Genomic DNA, 24,571 nt, shown 5'->3' with positions numbered 1-24,571 from the left:
TATTCATGCTCCCACCACACGGAAGCCCCTTCAGAAGATCCAATCGAAAGCACGGCTTGGTTCTAGCATTTCCACTGCTTCTGAGGCGTGAACGTTGCTAAATTAGTCCTAAATTAGCTCTGCAAATCCACACGGAGCAATTGTTCAGGTTTAGCTTTGCTGCTCTCTGCAGTGAGCCAGCATCACCTCGGAGGGCCTGACCTTTCTGGAGAAAATAAGACTTTAAATTTGGAGAGCTGTGCTACATCCCTGGAAGATATGAAGTGCCCCTTGGCCAAATGACAGAGCACGACTGCCTCCTCCCTCCCACAGGAAGGAGCAGGAGGAGGGCTGCCTAGAATGAGTCATTCCGTTGCAAGATTGAAGCACGTCAAAGAGATTTCTTTTTATACATTGGTGGCTTGAAGCAATCAACCAATCCAGATTAGAAATGGGGAGGAATCTTTTTTCAGCAAGGTTTTTAGTGGGTGTCATGGCCCCACCCTTGCAGGACAGTTAGGAGAAAGAAGAATAGCGCTAAGTGAACATTCAATTGGCTTGGGGGGGGTTACAGACTGCAGACCAATTGGTAAGGAAGGACAACCTCTTATTGTATTGCGTTGTATTTTAATATCATGGTTTAAGTCAGTGGTGGGATTAAAAAAAAATTACTACCAGCTCTGTGGGCGTGGCTTGGTGGGCGTGGCAGGGGAAGGTTACTGCAAAATCCCCATTTCCCCCCCCCAATCAGTTGTGGGTGTGGCTTGGTGGGAGTGGTGTTCTGTGGGCATCGCTTGGTGGGCATCGCTTGGTGGGAGTGGCAGGGAAAGGATATACTGCAAAATCCCCCTTCCCTCCCCACCCCACTGACCTGCTTTTCAGCTCTGTTCTCCTGGGCAGGGCAACCAAAGGAGACCCAGCCGATCAGCTGGGATTCAATGGGAGGCAGAGAAGAGATGGGGCAGAGCTAGTCAGTGGTGGTATTTGCCGGTTCTCCAAACTACTCAAAATTTCTGCTACTGGTTCTCCAGAACCAGTCAAAACCAGCTGAATACCACCTCTGGTTCAAATCCAGAAACCTCTGGATCGGGAATCAGGCCAGGGCTGAACATTTGATTGCTCTTGGCTTACAATCTTAAAGAGCCATTGCCTATTCAACACCCTTATTTTGTTTGTTTTTATTTATTACATTTGTTTGCCATCCATCCCGCTGCAAGGTGACTCTGGAAGGACAAGATTTTTATCACATGCTCTACACTTGGCATACGAAGTCTAGGCAATAACCTGACGGTCCAAAGTCAAACTTTTTCAATGCGATGTAGGGTCCAGCCAGGGCTGGGCTGCTGGGGGTTCATAGGGGTTCAGAAGAGCCCCTAGCTAAGACTCTGTGCAGTTCGGAGAACACCCCCAAATCACACTCCTGGCTGGCCCCACCCACCCCTTCCCGTCCCTCCCAGGAGTCCCCATGTGGCCCGTTTTGGATGCAGGGAAGTGCAGGGCATCACACATCATCTATATCACCATCATATGTCTATCTATCATCATCTCTGTCTGTCTGTCTCTCTCTATCTATCTATCTATCCTTCCATCCTTCCGAGATTGGTAAAATGAGGACCCAGATTGTTGGGGACAATATGTGATTTGCAAAACTTAGAGAGGGCTGTAAAAGCACTATGAAGCGGTATATAAGTTCTAAGTGCTGTTGCTATTGCTAGCTATCATCTACCTTCTTCAGCAAAAGGTGGCTGCTCTCCCCCAACCTGGACCTAGACATGTCCACAGATTAAATAAGGCCTCCATTTTGAAAAATCCCAAATCTGAGAATGTCCGGCACTTGAAACAAGTAACCACGAGCGTCTATGTGACCTGCAATTGAATTTCTCCTCCAAGGTGGAGCCAATGTGGTGGGAAATGTTTTGCTCCACTCTGATTTGAACCTGCAGCTTTCAGCGTCCCCAGCCGCTCTCGCTCTCTGCCAAAAAAGCCGAGCCGGCTGATGTGGTGTGGCTAATTCAGCACTTGACTGGCCTCTCCAGACTTTGCCCCACTGGTTTCCCCAGCTGTGGCTTTGCTCTGCTGTACAAACACCGTTCCATAAACGGCTTTGGTCCCAGCTGGGTTTCTGTCCGCCCCCCACAAAAACTCTTTGAAAAGCCATTTACGGAGATGACGAGATGATTTATCCCATGTTGACTAGGCAAGGATGGAGCTGAAAGGCAGCTGCGTCAGAGGTGGTTAGCCAGAGCTTATTCAGGGGAGGGGGAGAGAGGAGGATTGGCAGGTGAAGTGGGCCTCCGAATGGCACCTGCCTCCCCTCCCTTGGGAACCTCTCCCATTTCTGGTGTCCCTCTCTGCAGGGTTCAGAAAACGTTGCCACACTCCCCCTGGCAAAGTTGCCTTTGATCTTTCTTGCCATTCCTTCAAGGATGTCGAATGTATATTCCCTCCTCCCGAGTCCTCAAAATTAAGCCAGCTACCTTATATGCTGGGGGGTTGCACATGACTCCTCAATGCCTTCAGCCTGTCTTCTCATTGCTCCGCAAAGCCTTTCTCGGTGACTTGTCTTGCAGACAGGTCTTGTCAGGATATCTGTCTTTCCTCCTGGCCTGCTCAGCTCTGAGGCAGGCCGAGGGCTCCAGAATTCCCCACAGCACTGAATTCATCGGCATGATTCACGACGGATGACTCTGCCACCCGATTTAGCAGCACGGAGAACAAACAGGGATCTGTGGGCGGCAGCAGAGGCTCACTCCCCGTCATGAATGCCATGGATCTTGCAGCCCTCCAAGGGGCAACCTGACCGTGAGGGAGGGTGGGACCCACTAGTTAAGGGTCACAGGCCCTGGCTCAGAAGTAGGTAATTCCAGAGATCCCAGTCAGAACGTGAACTGGGAACGGGGAAGATTCCAAACCTCCATCCCTAACTATTCAGTCTTGCATTTGGAATATTTCAGCTCTTTGTGCCAAATATCTATGAATTCCAAAGCCATCTTGCCAGGGGTTCACCTGCAGTTCTTTTGAAAGCATCTGGATTTATTTCTCCCTTTTCTTTTTTAACAATGGGCCTTGCAAAGGAAAAGTGAGGTCTTTATTGCTACCCAGCCAAGCAAACAGAGGTGTTTTTTTTAAAAAAAATAATAACCCAATGCAATAACTCGTGGGGCTGGAAAATGCAAGATATTTCTCCCCACCCCCACTCCGTTTTGTCTTTCAGGACCATGGACAGTAACCCCAAAACCCTCGTTTCTATGAGCACTGCCTGCTTTTGGTCCCTGGTTTTTTTCTCCTCGTAATCTGGACCATTTCATTTGCCATCTCACACCATGTTGTTGCTGGGGCTTTGATGCCTTCGAGTTAGTGTTGACTCCTGGTGAGACCCTGGATGAGTCCTTGAGGTTTTGCCAGTGGAGGCTCACCGTTGCCTCCTTCCCACTCAATCCCATCCAGGTAGTTTTCTTGGCAACTTTCTAGATGAAGTTTATGATTGGCTTGTTTTCCTGGCATCCCAATCTGAATTTTCAGGCAGGGTGCCATCCCTGAATTAACCCAACATGCTGAGAGCACCAATATATTTCCTGGAGTGGTTTTCAACTTCCTATAAAATAGGTTTATAACTCTCTTAGACCTAAATGGCTTCTTTCTCTCTTTCCCCTCTAATCGTTCTGTAAGTACATTTGGTGCACTGAGTCCTGAGATTTTTCTGCGGTTGCTCTGAAAGAACAAATAACTTGCAGGAAGCAGCTGTGACTGAGGGACTTGGGGTCTCTCCTGGAATGAACAGCCGGAAAATGTAATCAAATGGCTAAATCCCATTTCCTCTCGTTGGAGTTTTAGATTGAAAATGCTGCTTGCTTTTTCTTACCTTAGTTTGAGGAACAGACGTGAGCCGGTCTCCTCAAGGCTGTTCTGAGGGACTGAAAGGTGCCCTTCTATTGTCCTTTGCTTTCCTGCCTTTAAAATGGAAACTGTGATTTTTCTCTACAAGGGAGCAGAACAAAGCCTGAGTGTTTTGGCCACTCAGAGGTAGCGGCCCTGAATACCACTCACAGGTTTTAGCCCCGGCTATTATTCCTGTAATTTGATCTGCTGGAAAAACAGCCAGGCAAAGGGCACCGTCCAGCTTTTATTCCCTGCCTGAAAAGCTTTCGGTTATTGTGAGGCTGATTTTATTTTTTCCTCTTAAATACTCCCAGGACCCAATTTCAGCCAGTAAATGGGATGGCGGAGTTGCTGCTGGGTCTCTGAAGATTTCCCATTATTTCTTGTGCAAACCGTGAGTGAGTTTATTCTAAATTCAATTAGGAAAGTCTAATAAGAGAGACAGCTGGGCGATGAGAAGGGTGACCGATCTCTGGTGTGTGCAGGGAGAGGCTGCACATGCATCTCGAGGTTTTGCTGAAGGTCAACAGAACTATCTCCTTCCAAAGAAGGCAGACATTAATCAAATCCTGTCACTTTTACCATTTATTATAAGATTTGCAGGGCAGACCCAGAACTGAAGGTTTGCCTCAGAGAGGGGAATCGCAACAGAGGCAACCTTCCTGACTTCCACATACACAATTCACTTTCCTTAGCTTTGCATCCTCCAGATGTTTTTCACTCCTGTACTTACTGGGAGTGATAGGAAGCTGCCAGATTAGGCTAGGCAGATTTGTTGGTAGCTCAGTGCTGGAGTTCTCCATAGCCCCACTTGGTTATCTGGTAGGTTGGATCCATAAGTGGAGTCTCTTGTTCAGCGCCACTATGAGAGCACCAGTTGAATGCTGATGGTTGAATTGTCTCTGGGCCTGGGTGTTGATTCACACGGATGCAGAGTCGAGCTTGGGAGCAAGCAACTATGGCAACTTTATGGCGTGGAATTCTGGGAGTTGAAGTCCACGGGACATAAAAAGGCCATAATTGCCCATCTTTGGTCTAGCTTGTGTCCAGCTATTTTTTTAAAAAAGAAAAAAGAAAATTTGGATTTGACTTAACTACAACAAAACTTTTGCCAATGGCCATCAAATCTGTTGACGGCACAGAGTCCTGTTCAAAGAAGGCACATCCTTTTTTCTAAGGTTGGCTCAGGAATTCTGGGAGTCGAAGTCCACAAGTCTTCAAAGTTGCCAAGTTTGGAGACTCTGTTCTAAGGAGAACTGATGGACTCTTCCTTTTAGGGTTTGGCATTTGAAAGCAGTCACCTCCCGTGATGGGCGTACATTTAAAAAAAGAGATATGGAGATGCTGAAACAAAACCAATAGATGAAATAAAACTCATACTTCTTGCTTTTCTGAAATCAGGACCTTTGGATCACCAGGAGTGAATTTAGAAACTAACATCTAAAATCTAAATGCACCAGAATTGGCCCGGATATCTTAGTCTACAGATGGACATTTCCTAATTGAATGGGGCATTAATTTGGAAGCCAATAAAATATTCCACTCCATTTTTGATTTATTGATCATGGAGGCAGATACAGAGTCCATCCTTCTCTGCAATGCTGGACAGTTTCTTTCTCTCCTGGTGGGTGCCAGTTTTAAAAAGTTTCCCCAAGACGAATGATGCACAATTTTCCCAAGTAAAAAGGACTGTTCTGAACTCCTTCTGAAGCTGTCCGGACACTTTCCTAGAGTGTCACAAGGCAAGATATTTTTTATATCCCTGAATTGAAGCTCCTGTGTTCGGCTGGCTACCAAATATGGTTCTAATGGCTGCCCGTTAAGATAATGGCAGAAAAAAATGTGTGTTTCAGGCTAATTATATCTCTCATTCATATAACAGGAAGCCCATTTTAACAACATCTCAGAAAGTATGTTTTGCGTCAGAATTCCCAGAAAAGCTTTCTGAGAAAGATTCTTTGCTCAGATGAGTAGGTTTTTGCAAAAGCTCCCTTTAAAAAAAAAAAATCTTCCCTTTCTTCTCCTTGACTCCCTTTTCATCACCTCTCTGTGGTTTTTTTCCCCTGCAATATGGCTTAGCTGAGATCCTGACTTTGCTTGAAAGCAAGTGCCAAACTGGATTATTTTCAGCATGATAGACAAAACCTTCAACGGCACCCAGGTTTTTTTCTGCAGAAAACCGCACAAGGGAGTCCCTTTGCATGCTTTGTGGACATGGTACCCTAAGCAAGATGAAAGAGCTTTTCTACCTTTTCAATTAAGCATCTTTGCCTGAGGATGAAAAGCAGCACTCAGCCGGAAAAGACAGCATTTTTCCCTTTAGCGCAGGAGCAAAAATAAGTCGCTTTTTCCCCTCTCCAGTTATGCCCAGGAAAGAGAGGGAGGGAGGGAGACTTTACCCATCGCGGCTTCGGAAGGAACGAGAGCGCCAGTCGGGGAGCTTAATTCTGTTTTGATTTTGCAGAATTGGAGGTTAGAATTTTATGAAGAGTTGGGGACCTTTTAGACTTTGCTTTACATTAATTTGGAAGGCGATTGTCTCAGAGCTCTCAAATCATACTGACATTTTAATACACTTAGAAAAGCAATACACAGAACCCCAAGCATTCTATTCTGGCTGTTCTAACGATCATCTGTTCACACGAAATGGATGATGACACCGAGAAGTCCGTCCTTTGACCAACATTTTGATCTTCAAGGAAGGAAAGAAGGAGGGGGAGAGGGGCACAGAAGTTGGACTATAGAAACACTCCAGCCGTGGGAACTTAGATTTGCTCATTACCAATGCCCAACAGTTAAAGGTAATAAAAGGCTTGGTGTATCGGAAACATAGACCCTCTTGTACAGCATTCTTGACTCTTGCAGCGGGCATCAAAGCAACTCTGTGAAGGGCATGGCCAGGGCATGGAGATAAAGGTTTCTGCCCCATCATTCCTTGCCATGGATGCTAAATCTGGAGACGTTTGTCTCTCTCATTCTGCCTGGCCTGCTTTGAAAGGCAACCAAGATCCTGCCCTCCCAAACAGCAGGAGCTTCTCCAGTACAGCTGGAGATGGCTCCGCTCCACATTCCTACCTTGTTCTGGAGGAGCCCACAGTCCAGTAAAAGGTGCTCTCCCCTCCCCCACCATGCTGGTGGACTTTGGGGAGTCACCTGACCTGCTGTGGGCTCTTCCCCATTTTGGCCAAACCCAGGGGATAGTTTGTGCCAATTGTCCCTTAAATTTTTTTTGGGGGGGTGTTCCTGTTCAAGAAGTCCATAAATTTGAAGACTGCAGGTTCCTCAAAGGCACCCACTTGTGCTGGGCAAGATGAAGTCAGTTTCTGGTGTAGCCAAATAAAAAGGCAGGGCCTTGGAGCCTTCAAAGCAGGCTAACCTGCATCTCCTTCTCTTTCTGGCTCAGGATCTGTGGCTCAGCCTCTGCTCTGGGGACCCCAACCGGCCCCTTCGCTTTGTGGCTGGCCTGCTGGCCAATGGGACCGGCTTTCCCGGTGCTGTCATTGCCCGAGGCTGTGTAAAAGCTACGCTGCCGCGGAAGTCCCTCCTCCCTGTATTTGCAAAGCCTCATGAAGGCCAGACGGAACTTCTGGGACATGAGGTTGTAGATGATGGGGTTGATGGCGCTGTTGGTGTAGATGCAGATCCTGCAGAAGAGGACAAACCAGCGGTCCAGGTAGGGGTGCTCCACAAAGGAGTTCACCAGAACCAGGGTCCTGTAGGGCATCCAGAGCAGGGCAAAGAGGGCCACCACCACAGCCAGCATCTTGGTGACCTGGAGGAGAAAAAAAGAGCTCAGAGGGGCTTCAGTGGAGATGAGGCACAGCCATGAGGGAAGGTTGGCATGTCAAGCTTTTAAGACCAATGCAATGGGGCCTTTGGTCACAGCATTGGGTAGCATCTGTCCAGCGACAGCTATTCCCAGAGTGCCAAGGAGACCCGAGTAGAAATTGGCTAATACTTCAGCTTACTCAGTTGTACTCAAGAGGAATGACAGGTGCTTTGTGTTTGCAAGGACATCTACAAATGGTGAGGGTGAAAGGACCCCCTGCATGGAGGTGGCCTTCTCAAGTGCTACCTCTTATTACAGGTGCAACAGTGGTTCTCAACCTTGGCAGCTTTAAGATGTGTGGACTTCAATGCCCAGAATTCTCCAGCCAGCCAGGCTGATAGGGGAATTCTGGGAGTTGAAGTCCACGTGTCTTAAAATAGTCACGGTTGAGAAACTCTGACTTACAGGATGAACCTCACAAACCTTCCTGACTGGTTGCAGTGGCTTTTCCCGCTCTGCCCCAAATGGACCCTGGAAACTCAACCGTGTCTGCCCACCTGTTTCCTGGAAGAGACAGGCACTCTGGTTCTTGAACTTCCAGCTCTGCTCAGTCCAGCCTCGGTGCCGTTTTTCTCCTGGTTGCTTCGCTCTCTCCAGCATTCCCCTTGGGCAGTGCCATGGTGCAGGGCACGGCTCCGGAGGAGGACTTTTCCAATGAGGCCATAGAGCACAGTGGTGACCAGAAGCGGGGTGATGAAGAAGAGGGCAAAGTCGAGCAGGTAGATGGGCAGGTAAAGGTTGCGGGAAACCTTGTAGCCACACTCCAGCTGCTGGCTGTTGTTAGCAGCCACGTCCACCAGGAAGAACCAGAGCATGCAATACACCGAGGTGAGGATCCAGACAAATGCAATGATGCGCTTGGCTCGAGACACGGTGCACATTGTCTGCGCCTTCATTGGGTGGCAGATGGCAATATATCTGGGAAAGAGAGGAAGGAAGAAGAGAGAGGGGTGTAAGAAAGGAGGCAACCTGAAAGGCAACATGGGAGGAAGAGTCACCAAGAACTTTCGTGCTGGTTTCCTTTGTCTGGGTCACTTCCTGCCTTGTGCAGAAGGAGCCACCGAGTGGCATCTCGTGAAGGATGCTATCTCTTGCGTAGCCCTTTGCACAAACACATTCAGGGAGCATCATTTATAGCTCAGAAGAGAGTTTCTACCTGGCCTTCAGAAGGTCCCTTGTTCAATTTTCAGGTAGAAGGAGCAGGTACAGGTGATGGAAAAGCTCCCAGAGACCCAAGTAAACCGTTGCCAAGCAGAACAGAGGCTTTCTTCAAACTAGGGAGTCTGGGAGTTGTAGTCAACCTAAGCTGAAGAAGGTGGATCTAAAGAGAATGAAGATCTTACGATCCTTTGAAGGCCGTAACGGAAGGTATTTAGTGACTATTGATCTAGAAGAATCAACAGATCAATGTAACTGTTGCATAAGTTCATTCTATCCCACGGGTTAACTTGTGTCTGAAGGACAATGAATGTCCCCACCCACCCACCCACCCTTGTACACACTCCAGACAACCATCCTGACACCTCCTGGTTGGTTAGTTCTACAACTCCCAGACTCCCAGACGCCTTGAGCCTTGAGCTGGCTAAGATTCTGAGGACCACCTCATCTGAAGGATGCCAAATAGAGGACAAGGTGATTCACTGAAGTCTACCTTTACCTTTCCACAGTGAAAGCTGTGATAAACCAGGAGGATGCATTGATGCCCAGGTACTGGAAGTAGGTTATGCCAAGGCACCCAGCAAATCCATAGATCCATGTTCCCGCCAGACTGTCAGAGATGTTGGGCAGGCCGGCAGCCACCAGAACGATCAGGTCAGCCACAGCCAAACTAACCAAGTAGCAGTTGGTCGGAGTCCTCATGTCGCGGGTGGTCAGAACCACAGCGACCACCATGGTATTGCCAATAATGCCAACTCCACATATGGTGAGCACCAGGAAGACGGAGATGGTCTTGTATTCAAAGATGCTGAATGGGAGACCTCCAACCCCCAAGGAAATGTTGGTGGGGGTGTCTACTTTGCTGTTGCTGCAGTTCTCCATGGCCAAAGTTGGAGCAAGACTCTGCCTGGGGTGGTAAAAAAAAAGGGGAGCAGGTTTTTTTCATGAAACAAGGGCTCTCCTCTCCCATCGAGACCATCAGAGGTCTCCACTGGCCAAACAGGGAAGTCTGGGGGGGAGGGGCTGTTGAGCAGATGTTAGAGGAGCCCACAAGTACAATGTCCCTTGCATGCCCTCATCTCCACCTGTCCTCAGTCACAAAGGGCTTCGGAATGCTCTCAAATGTTAGCAACAAATTCAAACAACAATGTGTTCAAAAATCACCTAAAACAGAGGTGACAGACATGTAGTTCTCCCAATGGTGCTAATCGTTCATTCCCAACATCCTTCCTTTTTGGCTCTAGGAACACCTGGGAGCCACAGGTCCTGGCCCCTTCTGGCCCCTTTGTCCTTCTAGAATCTAGATCTTCCAGGTTCCCATGAAAGTATTTCTGTAGGGAAGGAAAGTGCCCACATCCACATTCCTCAGCCCTTCCTTTCTTTCCTTTTTCTTTCTTTTTTTTTTTTGCAGGGGATTCAAGCATTTCAAGTAATTGGCTAATGATTGGATTAATCCATTTAAATTGAGATAATTGACCAATTTGGAAGCATTCAATCATTGACAGCTCTTATTAGACACCCACGTCCTTGCTCTGTGTGTGAGTGTCAAAGAGCGGGTATGTAAGAGAAATTTGAAGGCAGGAGGGCTCCTGTCTTTTGATCTTAACCCTCATTTTATTGCTACCTTCCAGCACCCCCAAAATCAATGTGCAAAACCCTACAAGTTTCAGGCAGCTGGAAACCCAAGGGTGGCCTTCCACTGACAGACTGGTCATTTCAAGAAAAGCAGGGAGAACAGATTTCACCCCTGTCCGTCTCCCTCCCGTCCCGTCCCCCCCGACAGTAGTAGCTGTATCTTTGCGGTTGTATTGGAATATTTTATGAACCAAAACTGAACTGAACTGAATCAAATTAAATTGAATTGAACACTTTATTTGGCCAAGTGTGACTAGATACACAAGGAATTTGTCTCCAGTACAGAAGTACTCAATGTCCATGCAAAACAACAGAGGCAGTAATAATAACAACTGGAGCACCACTGGAATGCCATCAACATTGACAAATTCACCATAGGTCGATTGCAAAAGGCAGCTTTTCCTGGAACAGCGTCCATCCTGCGACGAGATCTGTAACACCATCAAACAGCCACATCTGCCTGTCCCAGGTCTACGGGAAGGACTCGATAGGCGGACAAAAATGCCAAACCCAGATTGAACCTCTGGCTGACTGTGTGACGAAGCATCATCATCATCCCAATAAAAGAGAGAAGTCAAGAAGATAAGGAGAAATAACAATACTACAGCCACCCTAAGTGGATTAATAAGCATAGACCTTAGACAGCACTGTGAGAATTGGCCCTGAGGTCGGGGTAGGGAACTGTCCCTGTGTCTAATCGGGGCAAGGTTTTGGAAGTCATCACCACTGACAGAATCAAGGAAGAGTGAACGTGCATCTAGTTTCACGTTTGATGGCTTTCCTGTCATAAATCCAGCCCACGCAGCAGCGACTGCCAAACATTTTAGCCCCATGAAGCCTATTTGACAAACCTGCCCCAAAGCTCTGCTCTCCCTAAAGCTCCTTTTCTCTCCCCCCTCCCCACTTTTTTTTCTTCCTGAAGGGAGGGGGCAGAGCAGACCAACCTAGCTTTCCCAAGCCTCTCAAGTCGGGACTACGCTTCCCATCCCTTACACTCCGTACAACAGAGGTTTCTTCCCAGTTGGGGATGATGGCCACGGTGCTCTGCAATGTTTAGCAGGCAACTGATGGAGAAAGTACGGATAACGAAGAGAGCCTGCAAAATGGCTGGGCTGGGTTGACAATTTAAAATGAAAAAGTGAAACTTTATTCAGCCAGCAGCCTCCCTAAGGAGGCAGCAGGTCGTCCAGTGCCTGGAAAGGGGAGCTTTGCAAGGAGAAACGGATCCCACAAGGGTTCCAAGCGGCCAAGGCTCACCATTTTGTCCAAGCTATTCTGCCCAACAGATGGCTGGGTTGGATGCCCTGCTTTGGGATCTGGTTGATCCCCTGAAATCTCTTTGCCTCCCCTCCTCAACAAGGACCAAGAATTTCGCCCTCCCCTCCCGCCCCAGCTTTTTTGACCCTGATCTGACTCCAGAATCTGCTGGGTCTTGAGAAGAGTGGGTCATGGACTTTGTAGTCTTCTGAGGCAGGCGGATAGATGATACTCACCCTCTCCACAAAGAGATGCCTTCATATCCTCCTTTTGCAACCATTCACACGCACATACACACAAATACAAAACACGCATGTACACACACGCACATGCACACACACACACACACACACACCTACCTTCTGCCACCAGCAAACTTTTCCTGCAGAGCTGGCCTTTCTCACGCATCCCCTTCTGAGCCTCCTCCACAACCATTCAGGGAAGACAAGGATGACCTCCCCCTCCCCTCCACCAGCCTCAAGCCCACTTTGGGGGAGAAGCAGCAGCGCCCAGAAAGCTGCCTCTTAACGGCAGCTGCCTCCTGCTCCTCTGTGCTGCTGGGGGGGGGGCTGGTTCTGCTCAGGGATGCCGGAGGCTGCCCATCAGCTGATCCAGCCCCCTCCACAGACTAACCTGTAAGCGGAGAGACCCTCTCGCTGCCTGCGAAAACCAACACCCGCACACACACACAAACTTGCGGAGAAGTGCAGTCAGACAGCGGGCAGCAAATCAAAGCTATGCCAGCGTTTTGCTGCTGGGTTTGCGTGCCTACATTGCCTGACTAGACAGAGGATGTTTTAGGGGGGTGTCGCTGAGTGAGGCATATGGAGAAATGCCTGGATTTTGATCCCTCCTTAAATGCAGAATTTTGCCCCCACTGGTGAATTTTGCAAACTGAGAAAGAGGGGTCCCCTATTTCCTTCCATGGTGAAATGTGTGGGATTCAGCATCATCCTTAGGGAGTTCCCCCACCCCCCACCTTCCTCCCCAGGACATACAAATTTGCAAACTGGAACCAAATGCAGAGAATGCCAGCAGGGTGCACTCATTTGATTAAGCCATGATGTGGTTTGCCATCTGCTTGCCTTGGCGTAGTAACACTGATTCCTGGGGGCTTATTTGGCTTAAGTTTAGCATGTCTGAATGCAGCCATCCTGGCCTTTTAATGATGACATATGGCTTGCAAATTGTTTTAGAATCCCAGATAATTGTGGTTTAGTCAACAGATATTGGTTGTCTCCTGTATGAACCCAAGCATTAAAGCAGCAAGGATGCCTGGCGTAAACTTTCATCGCTTGCTAGATTATCAGCCTGGGAATTTGTTTTGAGCCTCAGAAATGAAGTGAACACTTAGTCTTTTTATGTCAATTCACTTTTTGTTACACACACAATATAAATAAAGTGGAGGAACAAAAATTATTGTGCTGTGGCTCTTCCAAAGCAACTGAGTGTTAACAATCTGGGTTGATGGACCAAACCGAGTTAGCCCACAGGTCTCTCTCAGTTCAGGTGGTGCAATTCCTCCATGACACTAAGAAATTAATATCTACAGTACTATCTCAAATCCATATTTAAAACTTACTTTAAAATGTGGGAGCAACTTTTGCCTCCTGATCACCTTGTTCCTTTTTTTTATCATTTCCCTTCTGAAGCAAGAGGATAAATTTATTCAGTTCAAGAAATGGGAAGATAGAAGATTTTCTAGAACTGGAGATTTAATTATAGATGGAAAACGTATTACTTCTGAGTATACTTTCAGAAGGACGATCACATACACTAACTTGGTTTTAAATGAATGGAGCTCAATCATTTGAATGGAACTGATGCAGTATGATTATTGGCAATATTTGTATATATCATTTAATATGAAAAGTAATACTGTTAACATTATATAAAATTCCTATATTAAACACAGCAAGTTATCTTGAAATATTTAAACTTTCACTTGATAAAGCTCATTGAAATTCTTTAAGACCTAATGCTTAAGACCTTTAAAACTCTTTTCAGGCCCTGAAAATAATTTTAGGTCATGTTCCATTCCACTCAGAGTCCACCTCTAGACTGTGTTGAAGGGACAGTTAGAACATAGCTCCTAATGATACTAATGTATGCCAGTCGGTCGGTCCTTTGGTTAAAAGTGTTGAAGTCCTTGGGAAATTCAACAGAGAGGTACTTGGTGCCCTGCAAGCTCAGATGTTTTCAAACGGAGAGCACCAGGGGCCCCTCAGTCCAACCCTGAGCTACAAATATTCTCCTTTATTGATAAATTCAACAGTCTTTCATTCTGTGCATTCAGAATACATCTTTATATGTAATGCTGGGTAGGGCTTGTTGCTCTTAACAGTGAGCCAAGTATTCCAGAATTTCTAATCTTCCTCCTCAAAGGAGTACTTTCGGATCATGCTTTTGAAGCCACAGTTGAAGGAGTTCCTCGGTTTTTACTTTTTTCCTTGTTTAAATGAGGCGGGAGGCAGGGGGCAGCCATCTTCCAGTGACCATAGCGGGCAGGGAATGGCAACTATGGTGCTGTCCATGAAGGAAGGTGCTGAAAGAGGCCAGTAACCACTGATGTTGGAAACGTTTGCAATCTTCTTCTTAGTGCTGGGCATGATGCCCACACTTGAATCTTGCTACCTACAGGATCCTGGAACTCTGTCTTAGGAAGCTAATTTTTTTGTCCCCACTTCTTTCATCTTAGTAAATGGTTCCATCTGGGTGGGATATATGTATGTATTTATGTGTTCGTTTTGTTAAATCTATAGGCTGCCCGTTTTGCTATCACAAGTGACTTTTGGCCCAATGAAGATGGAAAATGATTAGTTCTGAGCAAGTTAGAGAGAAGGTTTTAAGGGGAATCATATTAAATTATCTCTCTCTCCCTCTCTCACTTAATAAGAGGGATGGATGGATGGATGGATGGATGGATGGATGGATGGATGGATGGATATGAAAGGGATGACCTGCCTAATTTGAAAATGATTCATCTTTGTGCTTTCCTTATTCCAAATATCGACAGGTTTTGGCTCAAGGAAATGAGTGTTCCACTATCACTCTCAAACAAACCAACTAAGACCATCTGGAGCTGGCAAAGGGCTCTCCCTCCCCGTCTCATGTTCACCAGACTTAACCTATTCCATATCTCTTAACTGAACATTCCAAATAAGGTGGGTGGCAAATAGCTTTAACAAATAAATCTACTGGGTGGGGAGATGGAATATCTAAATTAAGAAGCATTTTCGGGTCTTGCAACTGGTATCTTTCCTGCTGTCAGCTGGAAGGCTGAAATTCAAAGAACCCAGTGAAAATCGCAGTAAGGTATTGTCTTCCAAAACTGACATGCTATCAGCATTCTTTTCAGGCTCTTCAAAAGTATCTCCCTGTCACCCAATGCAGAATTTCACTCTCTCTCTCTATACATTTCATGAAAGAAACCCTAAGCATACGTTCAGCTCATGTTCTTCGCTTCAGGCCAATGAAACAAAAGCCACAGGAACTCCAACTCAAACCCAGCAACATTGGAACTCTTCCTTTAATGTATTATGAATTTTTCCCTGTAAAATAATTGATTTCAGCTTCTGTTCATTTCATGAGGAGGCCTGCAGCGGGCCATCTTTGATTTGTGGCTTCAGTTTGAAGATACCAGTGCTCCCATATTGTACAGTACATTCTTTTTCGATGAGGGGGGTGGGAACTGGAACTTGCCTTAGAAGATTTGCAAGAATTAGAAAATCTACTTTTTCAAAAGGGCAAACAACAAGTCAGTGTTACTAAAACATTTTATACTTGGGGGAAAGGTCAGGGTTATAGGAAACTCATTCTGAAATTAATTTCATTGGGTTTATGGTGTTTTACTTCCAGGAATCTCTCTGTAAGGCCACAATCTTAATATAGATATATATTAATATAGATTCTCATATTTATAGATACTTAGATATTCACCATCAATCAAGTGGCACATTGTAGTTTGATGGTCATTAGATTCACGTTTGGGTAACCAACACAAGCCACAGGTTGACCCCAAAACATGTTTCTCTTCAACTAAGCATTGTCTTTGTAGGATTTTCAGAAAACAGGCTTTGTAACTTATTACAAACACCATTAACGGGCAGATTTAAGGCTTGGGATCTTGCTCTCATGCCTCCAGGTGTTTCTTTGATCCCCCAAGATGTTTAAAGAATGCCAAATGCCAGCAAGTGGTTGCCTGGCCTAGTGGTTAAGGCACCAGGTTAGACACCAAGAAGCGGTGAGTTCTAGTCTTGCCTTAGCCATGAAAGCTGTCTGGGTGACTTTGGGCCAGTCCCTCTCCCTCAACCCAACCTATCTCACAAGGTTCTTGTGGGGAAGACAGGGGGAGGAGGAAGAAGGATTAAGTATGTTCACTGCCTTGAGTTATTTATAAAAAGAACTGAATTGAAATTAACAGGCTAGGAAGGAATAGCGAGTGGGCTATGCCTTCCCTGAGGCCCACCGCCACCATTTTTATGGCTGATGCTTCTTCCAGAGGAATCTCTGTAGCAAACTGGTCTCCTCAATATCCCCACAGAAGAAATGTTCTTTCTTTTATGGGGCTTTCAAAAGCAAACATTTCCACCACCGGATTGCCCAGAATAGAGAAGGGATTTTGTGCATTAACTCTGCAACTGGCCGGCACTGCTGGGTCCGAGCTCTCTCTTCTGTTGAATTGCATAACCACCAAATAGTGCCGGATTGCCGAGTTTCTTTATATGCAGAGAAGCTTAGGAAGGAACATCAGAAATGCTGGAATAAAACTCCATTATCGTTTTAAATATCTTTTAAAGGCAAATGTTGATGGCGGGACTTGCTGGTCCTGGGTTGATTCTTCTGCTTTCTTTTGGCCAGGGGCGGGAATCTGTGTTTTGACACATCCGGAAAGGGCTCCGCTTGGCCCATGGGGGGAAAGTGGGGAGGATGCCGAGAGCCAGGCGGAAACCCTGCAGGGAGCAGGGAGCAAAGACCCTCTGGGCCCCGAGCAAAGACACTGGTGGTGGGGTTACCCCGATTCCTCGCCCCCACCGGGTTCCAGCTGTGGCCACTAAAGGAATCGGGTCATGACTTGCGAATCTGGGATCCCAGCTCTGGCCCTGGAGCGGATCCTAAGGGTAGAGGATTCTGGATTCAGGAACACAGCAAGGTTGACTCCAACCTCCCATCCATCCTTCCCAGCTGGGTAAAATGAGGAGGACCTGGATTGTTGGGGGACAAGAGGCCGACTCTGTAAAGTGTTTAGAGAGGGCTGTAAAAGCACTATGAAGCGGTATAGAAGTCTAAGGCAGGGGTCCTCAAACTTGACAGCTTTAAGATTTGTGGATTTCAACTCCCAGAATTCCTCCTCCAGTCATGTTAGCTCAGGAATCCTGGGAACTGAAGCCCACAACTCTTAAACTTGCCAAGTTTGAAGACCCTTGTTCTAAGGGCTGATGCTATTACTAATTCCGTCCTTTTCAGGAACAAGCGGGTTGTGGAGCATGGGCATCGTTGTCCCACGGCCGGTCGGAGCCGCTGCAGCGAAGCCAAAGCTCCTGTCCCTTCCTGACGGCCGAGAGCAGGGCTGCTTCAGGGCGAGGTCAGGGCCGGCTTAACGGCATCATGGGCCCCGGGCAAAGCAGCATACTGGAGCCCCTACGACAGCTACTCGTAAGAATGTAAATGGTCGATAAAAGGAAACGTACAATTTATTTTATCAGCACTTCCAACAAAATCAGTATTTGAAACATTAAAACCATGCTGGGCAGCCACAACTAATCAAGGTGATCAACGCTTGAACAATAGGCGAGGCTTGAAAAACACGGTAAGGCTCAGTAAGCTTTATTACTTTATTTGATTCTTTTTGTTAGTTTTTATTGTTTTTTATTTTTATTTTTTGTTTTAAATATGGTTTTACATTGTGTAAGGCGGCTTGAGTCGCCATGGGCAAATAGGCGGCAATATTAATGAATTAAATAATTAAATAATTAATTAAATTAACAAACCTGAAGTTGGTGGACTTCAACTCCCAGAATTCCTCAGCCAGCTTTGCTGGCTGGAGAATTCTGGGAGTTGAGTCCACCAGGCTTCAAGTTGCAAAAATCTGTCGCACCAGTAAGCCCATCGTCCCACACCCAGCGGACTACAAAGCCCATCCCTCCCAGCCGACAAGGAGCCTCGCCCGCCAGTCTCTCCGGCGGTCTGGAAGCGAGACCGGAGTGCGCAGGCGGCCGGTCGCTCTCCCTCCTTCCGTCTCTCCCGATTGGCTAAGCGGGGTTTCTAAGGGGCGGGGCTATGCCCGACTGTCACTTTTCCTTGGAACCACTCGGCCCCGCCCGCTCCTCGTTGGCCTCGCGCTGCCCGGGCGGCGCAGGCGCGCTGAGTAGGGGGGAAGGCCGTCGCCGCCGCCGCTGGCGGCGTCGCGCGTGCATGACGTCACGCCATGGCCGCCCAGCTCTGCCGCCAGTAGAGGCCTTGTCTCGCGCCCCGCCGCTTTCCCGGAGCCGCTTCCCGCTCCCTCCCCCGACCCCCTCCCGCTCGGCAAGGTGAGGAGCGGCGGGCCCCGCTTACGGGCCGCGGGGGCCGGGGATGCCGGGGCCGACAGCGAGCCTTCAGGGGAAGGCGCCGGGGGCGTCAGTGGATGTCGCTCCGCTGCTCCTCCGGGGAGGCCCGGCCTGACGCCCGAGCCCCGGGCGAACGAGCGGGCTGCGGCCTCCGCCACGCCACGCCGCCCTCAGAGCGATCTTCTGGGGAGTGGAGGCGATGACCTCGAGGGCACCCGCGGACGGCATTACGACCGCCTCCACAGGCGCCGGACTACAACTCCCATCCTGTGCAGCCCGCCAGGCCGGATGGGCTCGGGGCTCGCTGCGATCCCCCCGAAGGCGAGGGTCGGGGAGGGCTGGATGCAGCCCAGGGGCAACCTTTGCCCGGGCTGGGGCCGCAGTCTCGGCCTGCGCGCTCCCATCACCCTTGGCCGAAGGGGCGGACCTCCTCCCTCGACTGGGTTGGGGGATCCGTGTTTTGACAGGCCTGGGAAGGGGGTGGGCGATGCTGGGACTGGTCTCTTCCAAGGACTGTGGGATTCTAGCCCATCATCCCCTGCTTGTGATGGGGGTGCATTCTTAACTTGGCTGCAGGAGGGGAATGCCTGACTCCCTCTTGATGCTTTTAAGTTTGGATGGGCTACTTTATAGACAGGTTGTGTCACTTGTGGTCAGAAAGGGACAATTTCTGTTAAATATTTAAAACCTTGTCAGGAAACAATTGCCAATTAATGTTTTTGACTTACTTCGGCCTTCCCATGCTACAAAACAGCTCTCAGAGAGTCTCATCCACACTCTTTTCCTTTTGTGGGCCAGCATTTAAATATGGGATGGTGAAGTGCATTGCAAGCGAAAAATGTTGACATGACAGCTTAACAATCTCTAGTTAAGAAGCAGCTATGAATCCATTTTTGTCTTTTTTTTTTTTAATCTGAGCTTTTTCTCTTTTATAGACTAGTGGGTCCTGATGGATGTTTCTGAAACACTTGAGCAAAACCCCCGCTCTCCCAGTGAGAAAGACGAAGAGGAGGATGACCACCAGCCCTCTGATGACGAAATCCTGAAAGGGAGTAGTTCAGAGCAGGATGGGGAGGAAGGACAGGGTGCCTGTTTGGGGAAAGGTGCAGATGGGGTAACTAGAACATTGAGCCATGGGGAGGAGGAGGAGGGCCTTCCCTCAGAGGAAGAGGAGCGTTTAAGTGAAACCAAGTCTCCGGACTCTGATCGTAACGATCAAAGCCAACCGCTCAAGTCCTCCCTGCGTGTTGAGCAAGCAGAAGACGGGGCAAATGACCTGGGGGATGAAGCCTCCTCGGTCATTCGAGAACTGGATGAGCATGAACTGGACTATGATGAAGAGGTTCCCGAGGAGCCCAGCGCCGTTCCTGCAGACGATGAGGCTGACAAGGCTGTGGGGGAGGAGGAGGAGGAAGAGGAAGAAGAAAAGGGAGACGAGCCTCTGGGAAATGAAAAACAGCCTACCCCCAAAAGCAACAATGAGAAGGATGAGCAGGAGCCTCCCAAGGAGAAGAAGAAGGAAGAAGATGGAGAAATTGATGATGGCGAGATTGATGTAAGTTCAGCTCCCTTCTGCAGTCTCAGGATTCCCACCCTTCCTCTCCCCCAAGAGTGTCTCTTGGAGAAAGCAGGTCCCCACAGCCCTTTGTAATACAGAAAGGTCAGTAAAGGGCTGTTTTCTCAAGTGGGAACTCGATGTGCATTAAATCAGCTTATTCCAAAAGCGCAGCATTGCCGGGTAATCTAGCCATTTCATTATTTAAGTCATACGTGTTTGAACATAATAGTGATGGACTTGCATCACTTCTGTGCAGAAACTTGCTGATCAGTTTGGGTTATGAAAATCTGTTGTGTGAGGTTGTGTTATTGACCTCATTTCTCGGGAAAGCCCTTTAGTTGTTATAAACCTCAAATGCTTCGGAACAAGCAGAGCCAAAGGTTGGGGGTGGTTAATTCTCTCAAACTGGGTGCCCTCCGGTGCATAGGTTTCAACTGCCAAACTTTCCAAAGTATGACCATTGCCAAGAATTGGGAAGCTGCTCTAGTTCTTTGGCATTTAGCAACATTTGCATTCAGAATCCTGGGAGCAGTTGCTGAATCTTAGCCTCATTTTATATCACTGTATTGGCCAAGCTCAGCCTTTGAGGGCAGTGGAACGATCTTTAATTTCATAGACATCCAGCTTGGCAAGTGTCCTTGGTCTGGATTGGAAAGGGGTGGCCTAAGAGCCCTGTAGACACCCAGATAACATCTGAGGCTGCAAAGCAGCAATTGTGTTCCGCCCAGGAGAAGAGAGGAAGACCTGTTGGGATGAATCCTTGAAGTAGGACACGACAAGGAAGCCGAGTGCAGATGGGCTGAAACAAGGCAGAAGCTCCGAACCACAGCTTTTCCTGCCAGATGATAGTCAATATCTATGTTAGATATCAGCTTGTTTAGAAGTCAAAAAGTTTCTTCTTACAGTGTAATTCCCTCTGAAAGTGCTCAAGGAAAGCATGACTTTCATTGACATTGTTGGTTGTTGCAGGGGCTGGGTGTGAGAGCAAACAGAGGGAAGATTCTGAGCTAAATTCTTGGATTCTGGAGAAATGGCATCAGCATTTTATTATCTGAGGACTCCAATATTAATTTAGAAAGTTGTTGCAAAGAACATTTCATTTTCTTAGTGCTAGATTTCAATTCCATGGTTACTTATCCTGCCCCATGTTGCAAGAGCTGCTTCACCTTTTTGAAGATGAATTCAGAATGCTGAGTCTTTCCAAGGGTAGATGACGCTGATGTTATTGCAATTAAGCCTGCATGGTGAGAGCAAGAAATCCTCAGTGGTTGGGCTGAGGAGAGTTCTGGCAGGAGTCAGAAAAGAAGACCAACTTGGCCTTGAAACCAAAATACCAACTTACTGCTTGACAACTTTCAAAGGCCTGATCCTAGAAGGTTAGAAGAATGCTAGCAAGGAGCAACAGAAGAAGTTGGGAAGATCTAATGTGAGTGTCCTGTTACAACCATTCACATGGGCTGATCTCTGGTTTCTCATCTTGGCTTGCTCCGGTTCTCATGGTTGAAGGTTTGTTGTCATTGCAACTTCTGCCTCCTGAGTTCCTGTCTCTCTGTGTCTTTCAGGATGATGACCTGGAGGAGGGAGAGGTGAAAGATCCCAATGACAGAAAAATGAGGCCACGTCTTACCTGCCGTTTTTTTGTGAAAGGTACACATTAAAGCCAATTGTGTCCCTTCCTCCTGAGCAACAGCAAGGAACCTCCGTTTCTTGGACAGCCAGCCTTCAGAGTCTTGTGGCTTCTCCTCTGTTCCTTAGATGGTTTCTAGCTGTCAGAGGTCACCTTACACCAAAACGCTTACACCAAAATCTCTCAGTGTTCAGTTGCTTTAAAGAAGCCCAAACATGGAGCATAAAGACAGTAACCCTCACCCAGTAACACTGCTCAGCATTTAGAAACTTAGTTTAGCTATCAGCAGTACACAACTGTTTTGGTCAACATGAATTTAACACAACTGCCTCCTTTTGCTGCCATTGTTGATTGTTTGGGTGGCAACAATTTTTCAAAAAATCTTTGGTGTGCATTCTCACACGGTTTGTGCTGCAGTTTCAGTTTTTGAATATGTTTTATTGTATGTAGTAATCTTTGTTGTTTTTGTTGTTGTTTTACTTCATTGTGCAAGGAAAACATTTGAAGTGTAGAATACAATTTCTTTAAATAAACCAAACGATGCTCTAGAAGAATCTCCTTCACATAACTCAGTGGTTGAAGAACCAGACAAGGCAAGAGAAGGGTTGTGTTGTGTTGACAGACTTTCTCAAACAGGTGTCTTGTGCTTTGTGTGAAGTTTGTTTTGTTTGGGCCTTTTTTAAAAACTCTTTTGCTTATTTCTCCATAGGGAACTGTACTTGGGGCATAAACTGCCGATTTATTCATCCTGGTGTGAATGACAAAGGAAACTACTCCCTGATTACCAAGCCAGATCCTTTCTCTTCTAACGGTGCCCCTCCTATTGGCCCTGGTCCTCACCCTTTGATGCCAGCCAACCCTTGGGTACAGTATTGTATCAGTGTTTATTGCCTGAATTTGAGGGTGCTGAAACCCTGGATAATGAGCAGAGGACATACAGGAGAAGGAGATGGCAGAGCCAGGCCATCTGGCCATGTGATAAGCATGACATGCTTTGGGGGTTCTTGCATTAGAATGTTATAGGTCTAATATTAGAAGAGCTGGGATACTCGAAGTCTTGTTCAAGCAACCCTGATTGGAGCAGAGAGAATCAAGATTGGATACGTCAGTGTTTATATAGTTTCTCTTCTGGACTAAGAATCCAGTCCACCTGAGCCATGCTGCACCTGTAGAAAACACTAGTTGCTTACAAAGTAGTAGGCAGCCTAGGAGGAAAGTGAGGCCAATCACCTAGCAGCTGATAGCTTTTCTGGAGTAAAAGATGGTTTTGTGAAAATGAGCATCACTGAAATCTCCCTGCCCTCTTTCTTAACAGGGAGGGCCCGGTGTGGATGAAATCTTCCCGCCCCCGCCTCCTGACCCTCCAACAGAAAGTGCCTGGGAACGGGGCCTCCGACACGCAAAGGAGGTAAGTTTGTTCTTCTTGCTCCTTGTGCAGAACAGGGGAAAGGAAGGACTGAGAAGTCCCTTTATTGGTGTCCTCTCTTACCAACCACCCATTCAGTGACTGAAGTTGCAACAGTGGTACTCAAGATCCATCCTCAAAATTGTTTAAGTCAACTATTTGAAAACAGCATGTTTATTTCCAGGTGCGTTGTGCATAAAGTAGCAAGATTCAGACTTGGTGGTTCTTTAAAAAGGGCCAGGTGCTCAGCCTCCTAATCTGAAAGTTCCCTGTTATTCTAAAACACAAAGCAGCCAGGGACTTCCAGATGTGCTGGCATGCTGGATGTGCCAACTCAGAAAGCTCAAACTGCCCAAAAGGAGCTGCTGATCCAGTTCTACAGAGGGATTATTGAGCCTGCCATCTGCACCTCTGTAACTGTCTGGTTTGGTTCTGCAACCCAACAAGATAGACACAGACTCCGGAGAGTAATTAGGACTGCAGGAAAAACAATGGCTACCCACCTGCCTTCAATCGAGTACCTGTATACTGCAGGAGTCAAAAAGAGGGCTGGGAAAATATGTACAGACCCCTCACATCCTGGACATAAACTGTTTCAACTCCTACCCTCAAAACGACGCTATAGAGCATTGTACACCAGAACAACTAGACACAAGGACAGTTTTTTCCCCAACACCATCACTCTGCTAAACAAATAATTCCCTCAACGCTGTCCAACTATTTACTAAGTCTCCACTACTATTACTATTAATCTTCTCACCACTCCTTATCACCCATCCCCTCCCACTTTTGACTGTATGACTGTAACTTTGTTGCTTGCATCCTTACAATCTATATTGACTGTTTCCTAGTATGATTTGATTGCTTATTGTATCCTATGACTATCATTAAGTGTTGTACCTGATGATTCTCGACTCTTGACGAATGTATCTTTTCTTTTATGTACACTGAGAGCATTTGCGCCAAGACAAATTCCTTGGGTGTCCAACCACACTTGGCCAATACAAGATTCTAATTCTAATTTGGGAATTCTGGAGTTGCTGCTCCAACACCTCTGGAGGTGTCAGGCTGGGGAGGGATGCCGGGCCCGTTTTGTCATCCCTTTGGGGAAACTACTGTTCCTGCGCACTCCCCCCTCCAGGTGCTGAAAAAGGCTACCATGAGGAAAGAACAAGAACCCGATTTTGAAGAAAAACGGTTTACAGTAACGATTGGGGAAGACGAGCGCGAATTCGACAAAGAAAATGAATTTTTACGAGACTGGAACTATCGCATCACTCGGGACGTGCGGGATTCAAGGTAAGGGCCCTGCTGGCATCTTCTCCCTCCATGCCACAGGCCGCCTCCTTTTGTGCCTTCCTCTCCAGTCCCGCTGCCACCCACCAGAGGGCGCTGTTGACCGATCAGTTAGCCGGCCCTTGCTCTGTTGTCCCATCCTGTCTTGGCTACTGCTGTTTGCCGGGCCCAACCCAGTGTGCCTACAGCCTGGCGTGTTTTTATCTTCGGCCTAGCCGTTTGTTTATTGATTCAATTTATGCTCTGCCCATCACTCTATCCAAAGCGACTTCTTGGATCCTGATGGCAGCACTGCGCGTAAGAAGCGGAATGGCTGCATGCCATCAGTCGTTGGGTTGAAAACCACCCACAGGCCTGCCTGCTTCAGGTGCCTTACGTGGAACACACTGGGCACTGCTGC

At 47.5% G+C, this 24,571-nt stretch overlaps 2 protein-coding genes across 2 annotated transcripts in view; one reads left to right on the top strand and one right to left on the bottom strand.

The window, feature by feature from the left end:
- Positions 1–6,491: 6,491 nt before the first annotated feature.
- LOC113424547 (thyrotropin-releasing hormone receptor-like) lies at positions 6,492–12,355 on the bottom strand. The gene is made up of 4 exons (XM_026686294.2): positions 12,097–12,355; positions 9,345–9,752; positions 8,185–8,605; positions 6,492–7,630 (listed from the first exon to the last, which is right to left on the bottom strand). The coding sequence occupies exons 2-4, from the start codon at positions 9,725–9,727 to the stop codon at positions 7,220–7,222; spliced, it is 1,215 nt and encodes a 404-aa protein (XP_026542079.2). The 5' UTR covers positions 9,728–9,752; positions 12,097–12,355; the 3' UTR covers positions 6,492–7,219.
- Positions 12,356–18,084: 5,729 nt separating this feature from the next.
- ZC3H18 (zinc finger CCCH-type containing 18) overlaps positions 18,085–24,571 on the top strand; it is a 31,446-nt gene continuing 24,959 nt past the window's right edge. The window contains 6 exon segments of the mRNA XM_087971378.1: positions 18,085–18,267; positions 19,221–19,840; positions 21,406–21,490; positions 22,180–22,334; positions 22,786–22,878; positions 24,017–24,174. Coding sequence (XP_087827504.1) covers positions 19,235–19,840; positions 21,406–21,490; positions 22,180–22,334; positions 22,786–22,878; positions 24,017–24,174 — 1,097 coding nt within the window. The 5' untranslated portion in view covers positions 18,085–18,267; positions 19,221–19,234.

This window comes from Notechis scutatus, chromosome 9, assembly GCF_049901735.1.
Source record: "Notechis scutatus isolate UNSWTSFEM ecotype Mainland chromosome 9, rNotScu1.2, whole genome shotgun sequence".
Classification (NCBI taxonomy): domain Eukaryota; kingdom Metazoa; phylum Chordata; class Lepidosauria; order Squamata; family Elapidae; genus Notechis; species Notechis scutatus.
The sequence above is the reverse complement of the archived record's forward strand: the minus strand, read 5'-3'. Positions and strand labels throughout refer to the sequence as shown.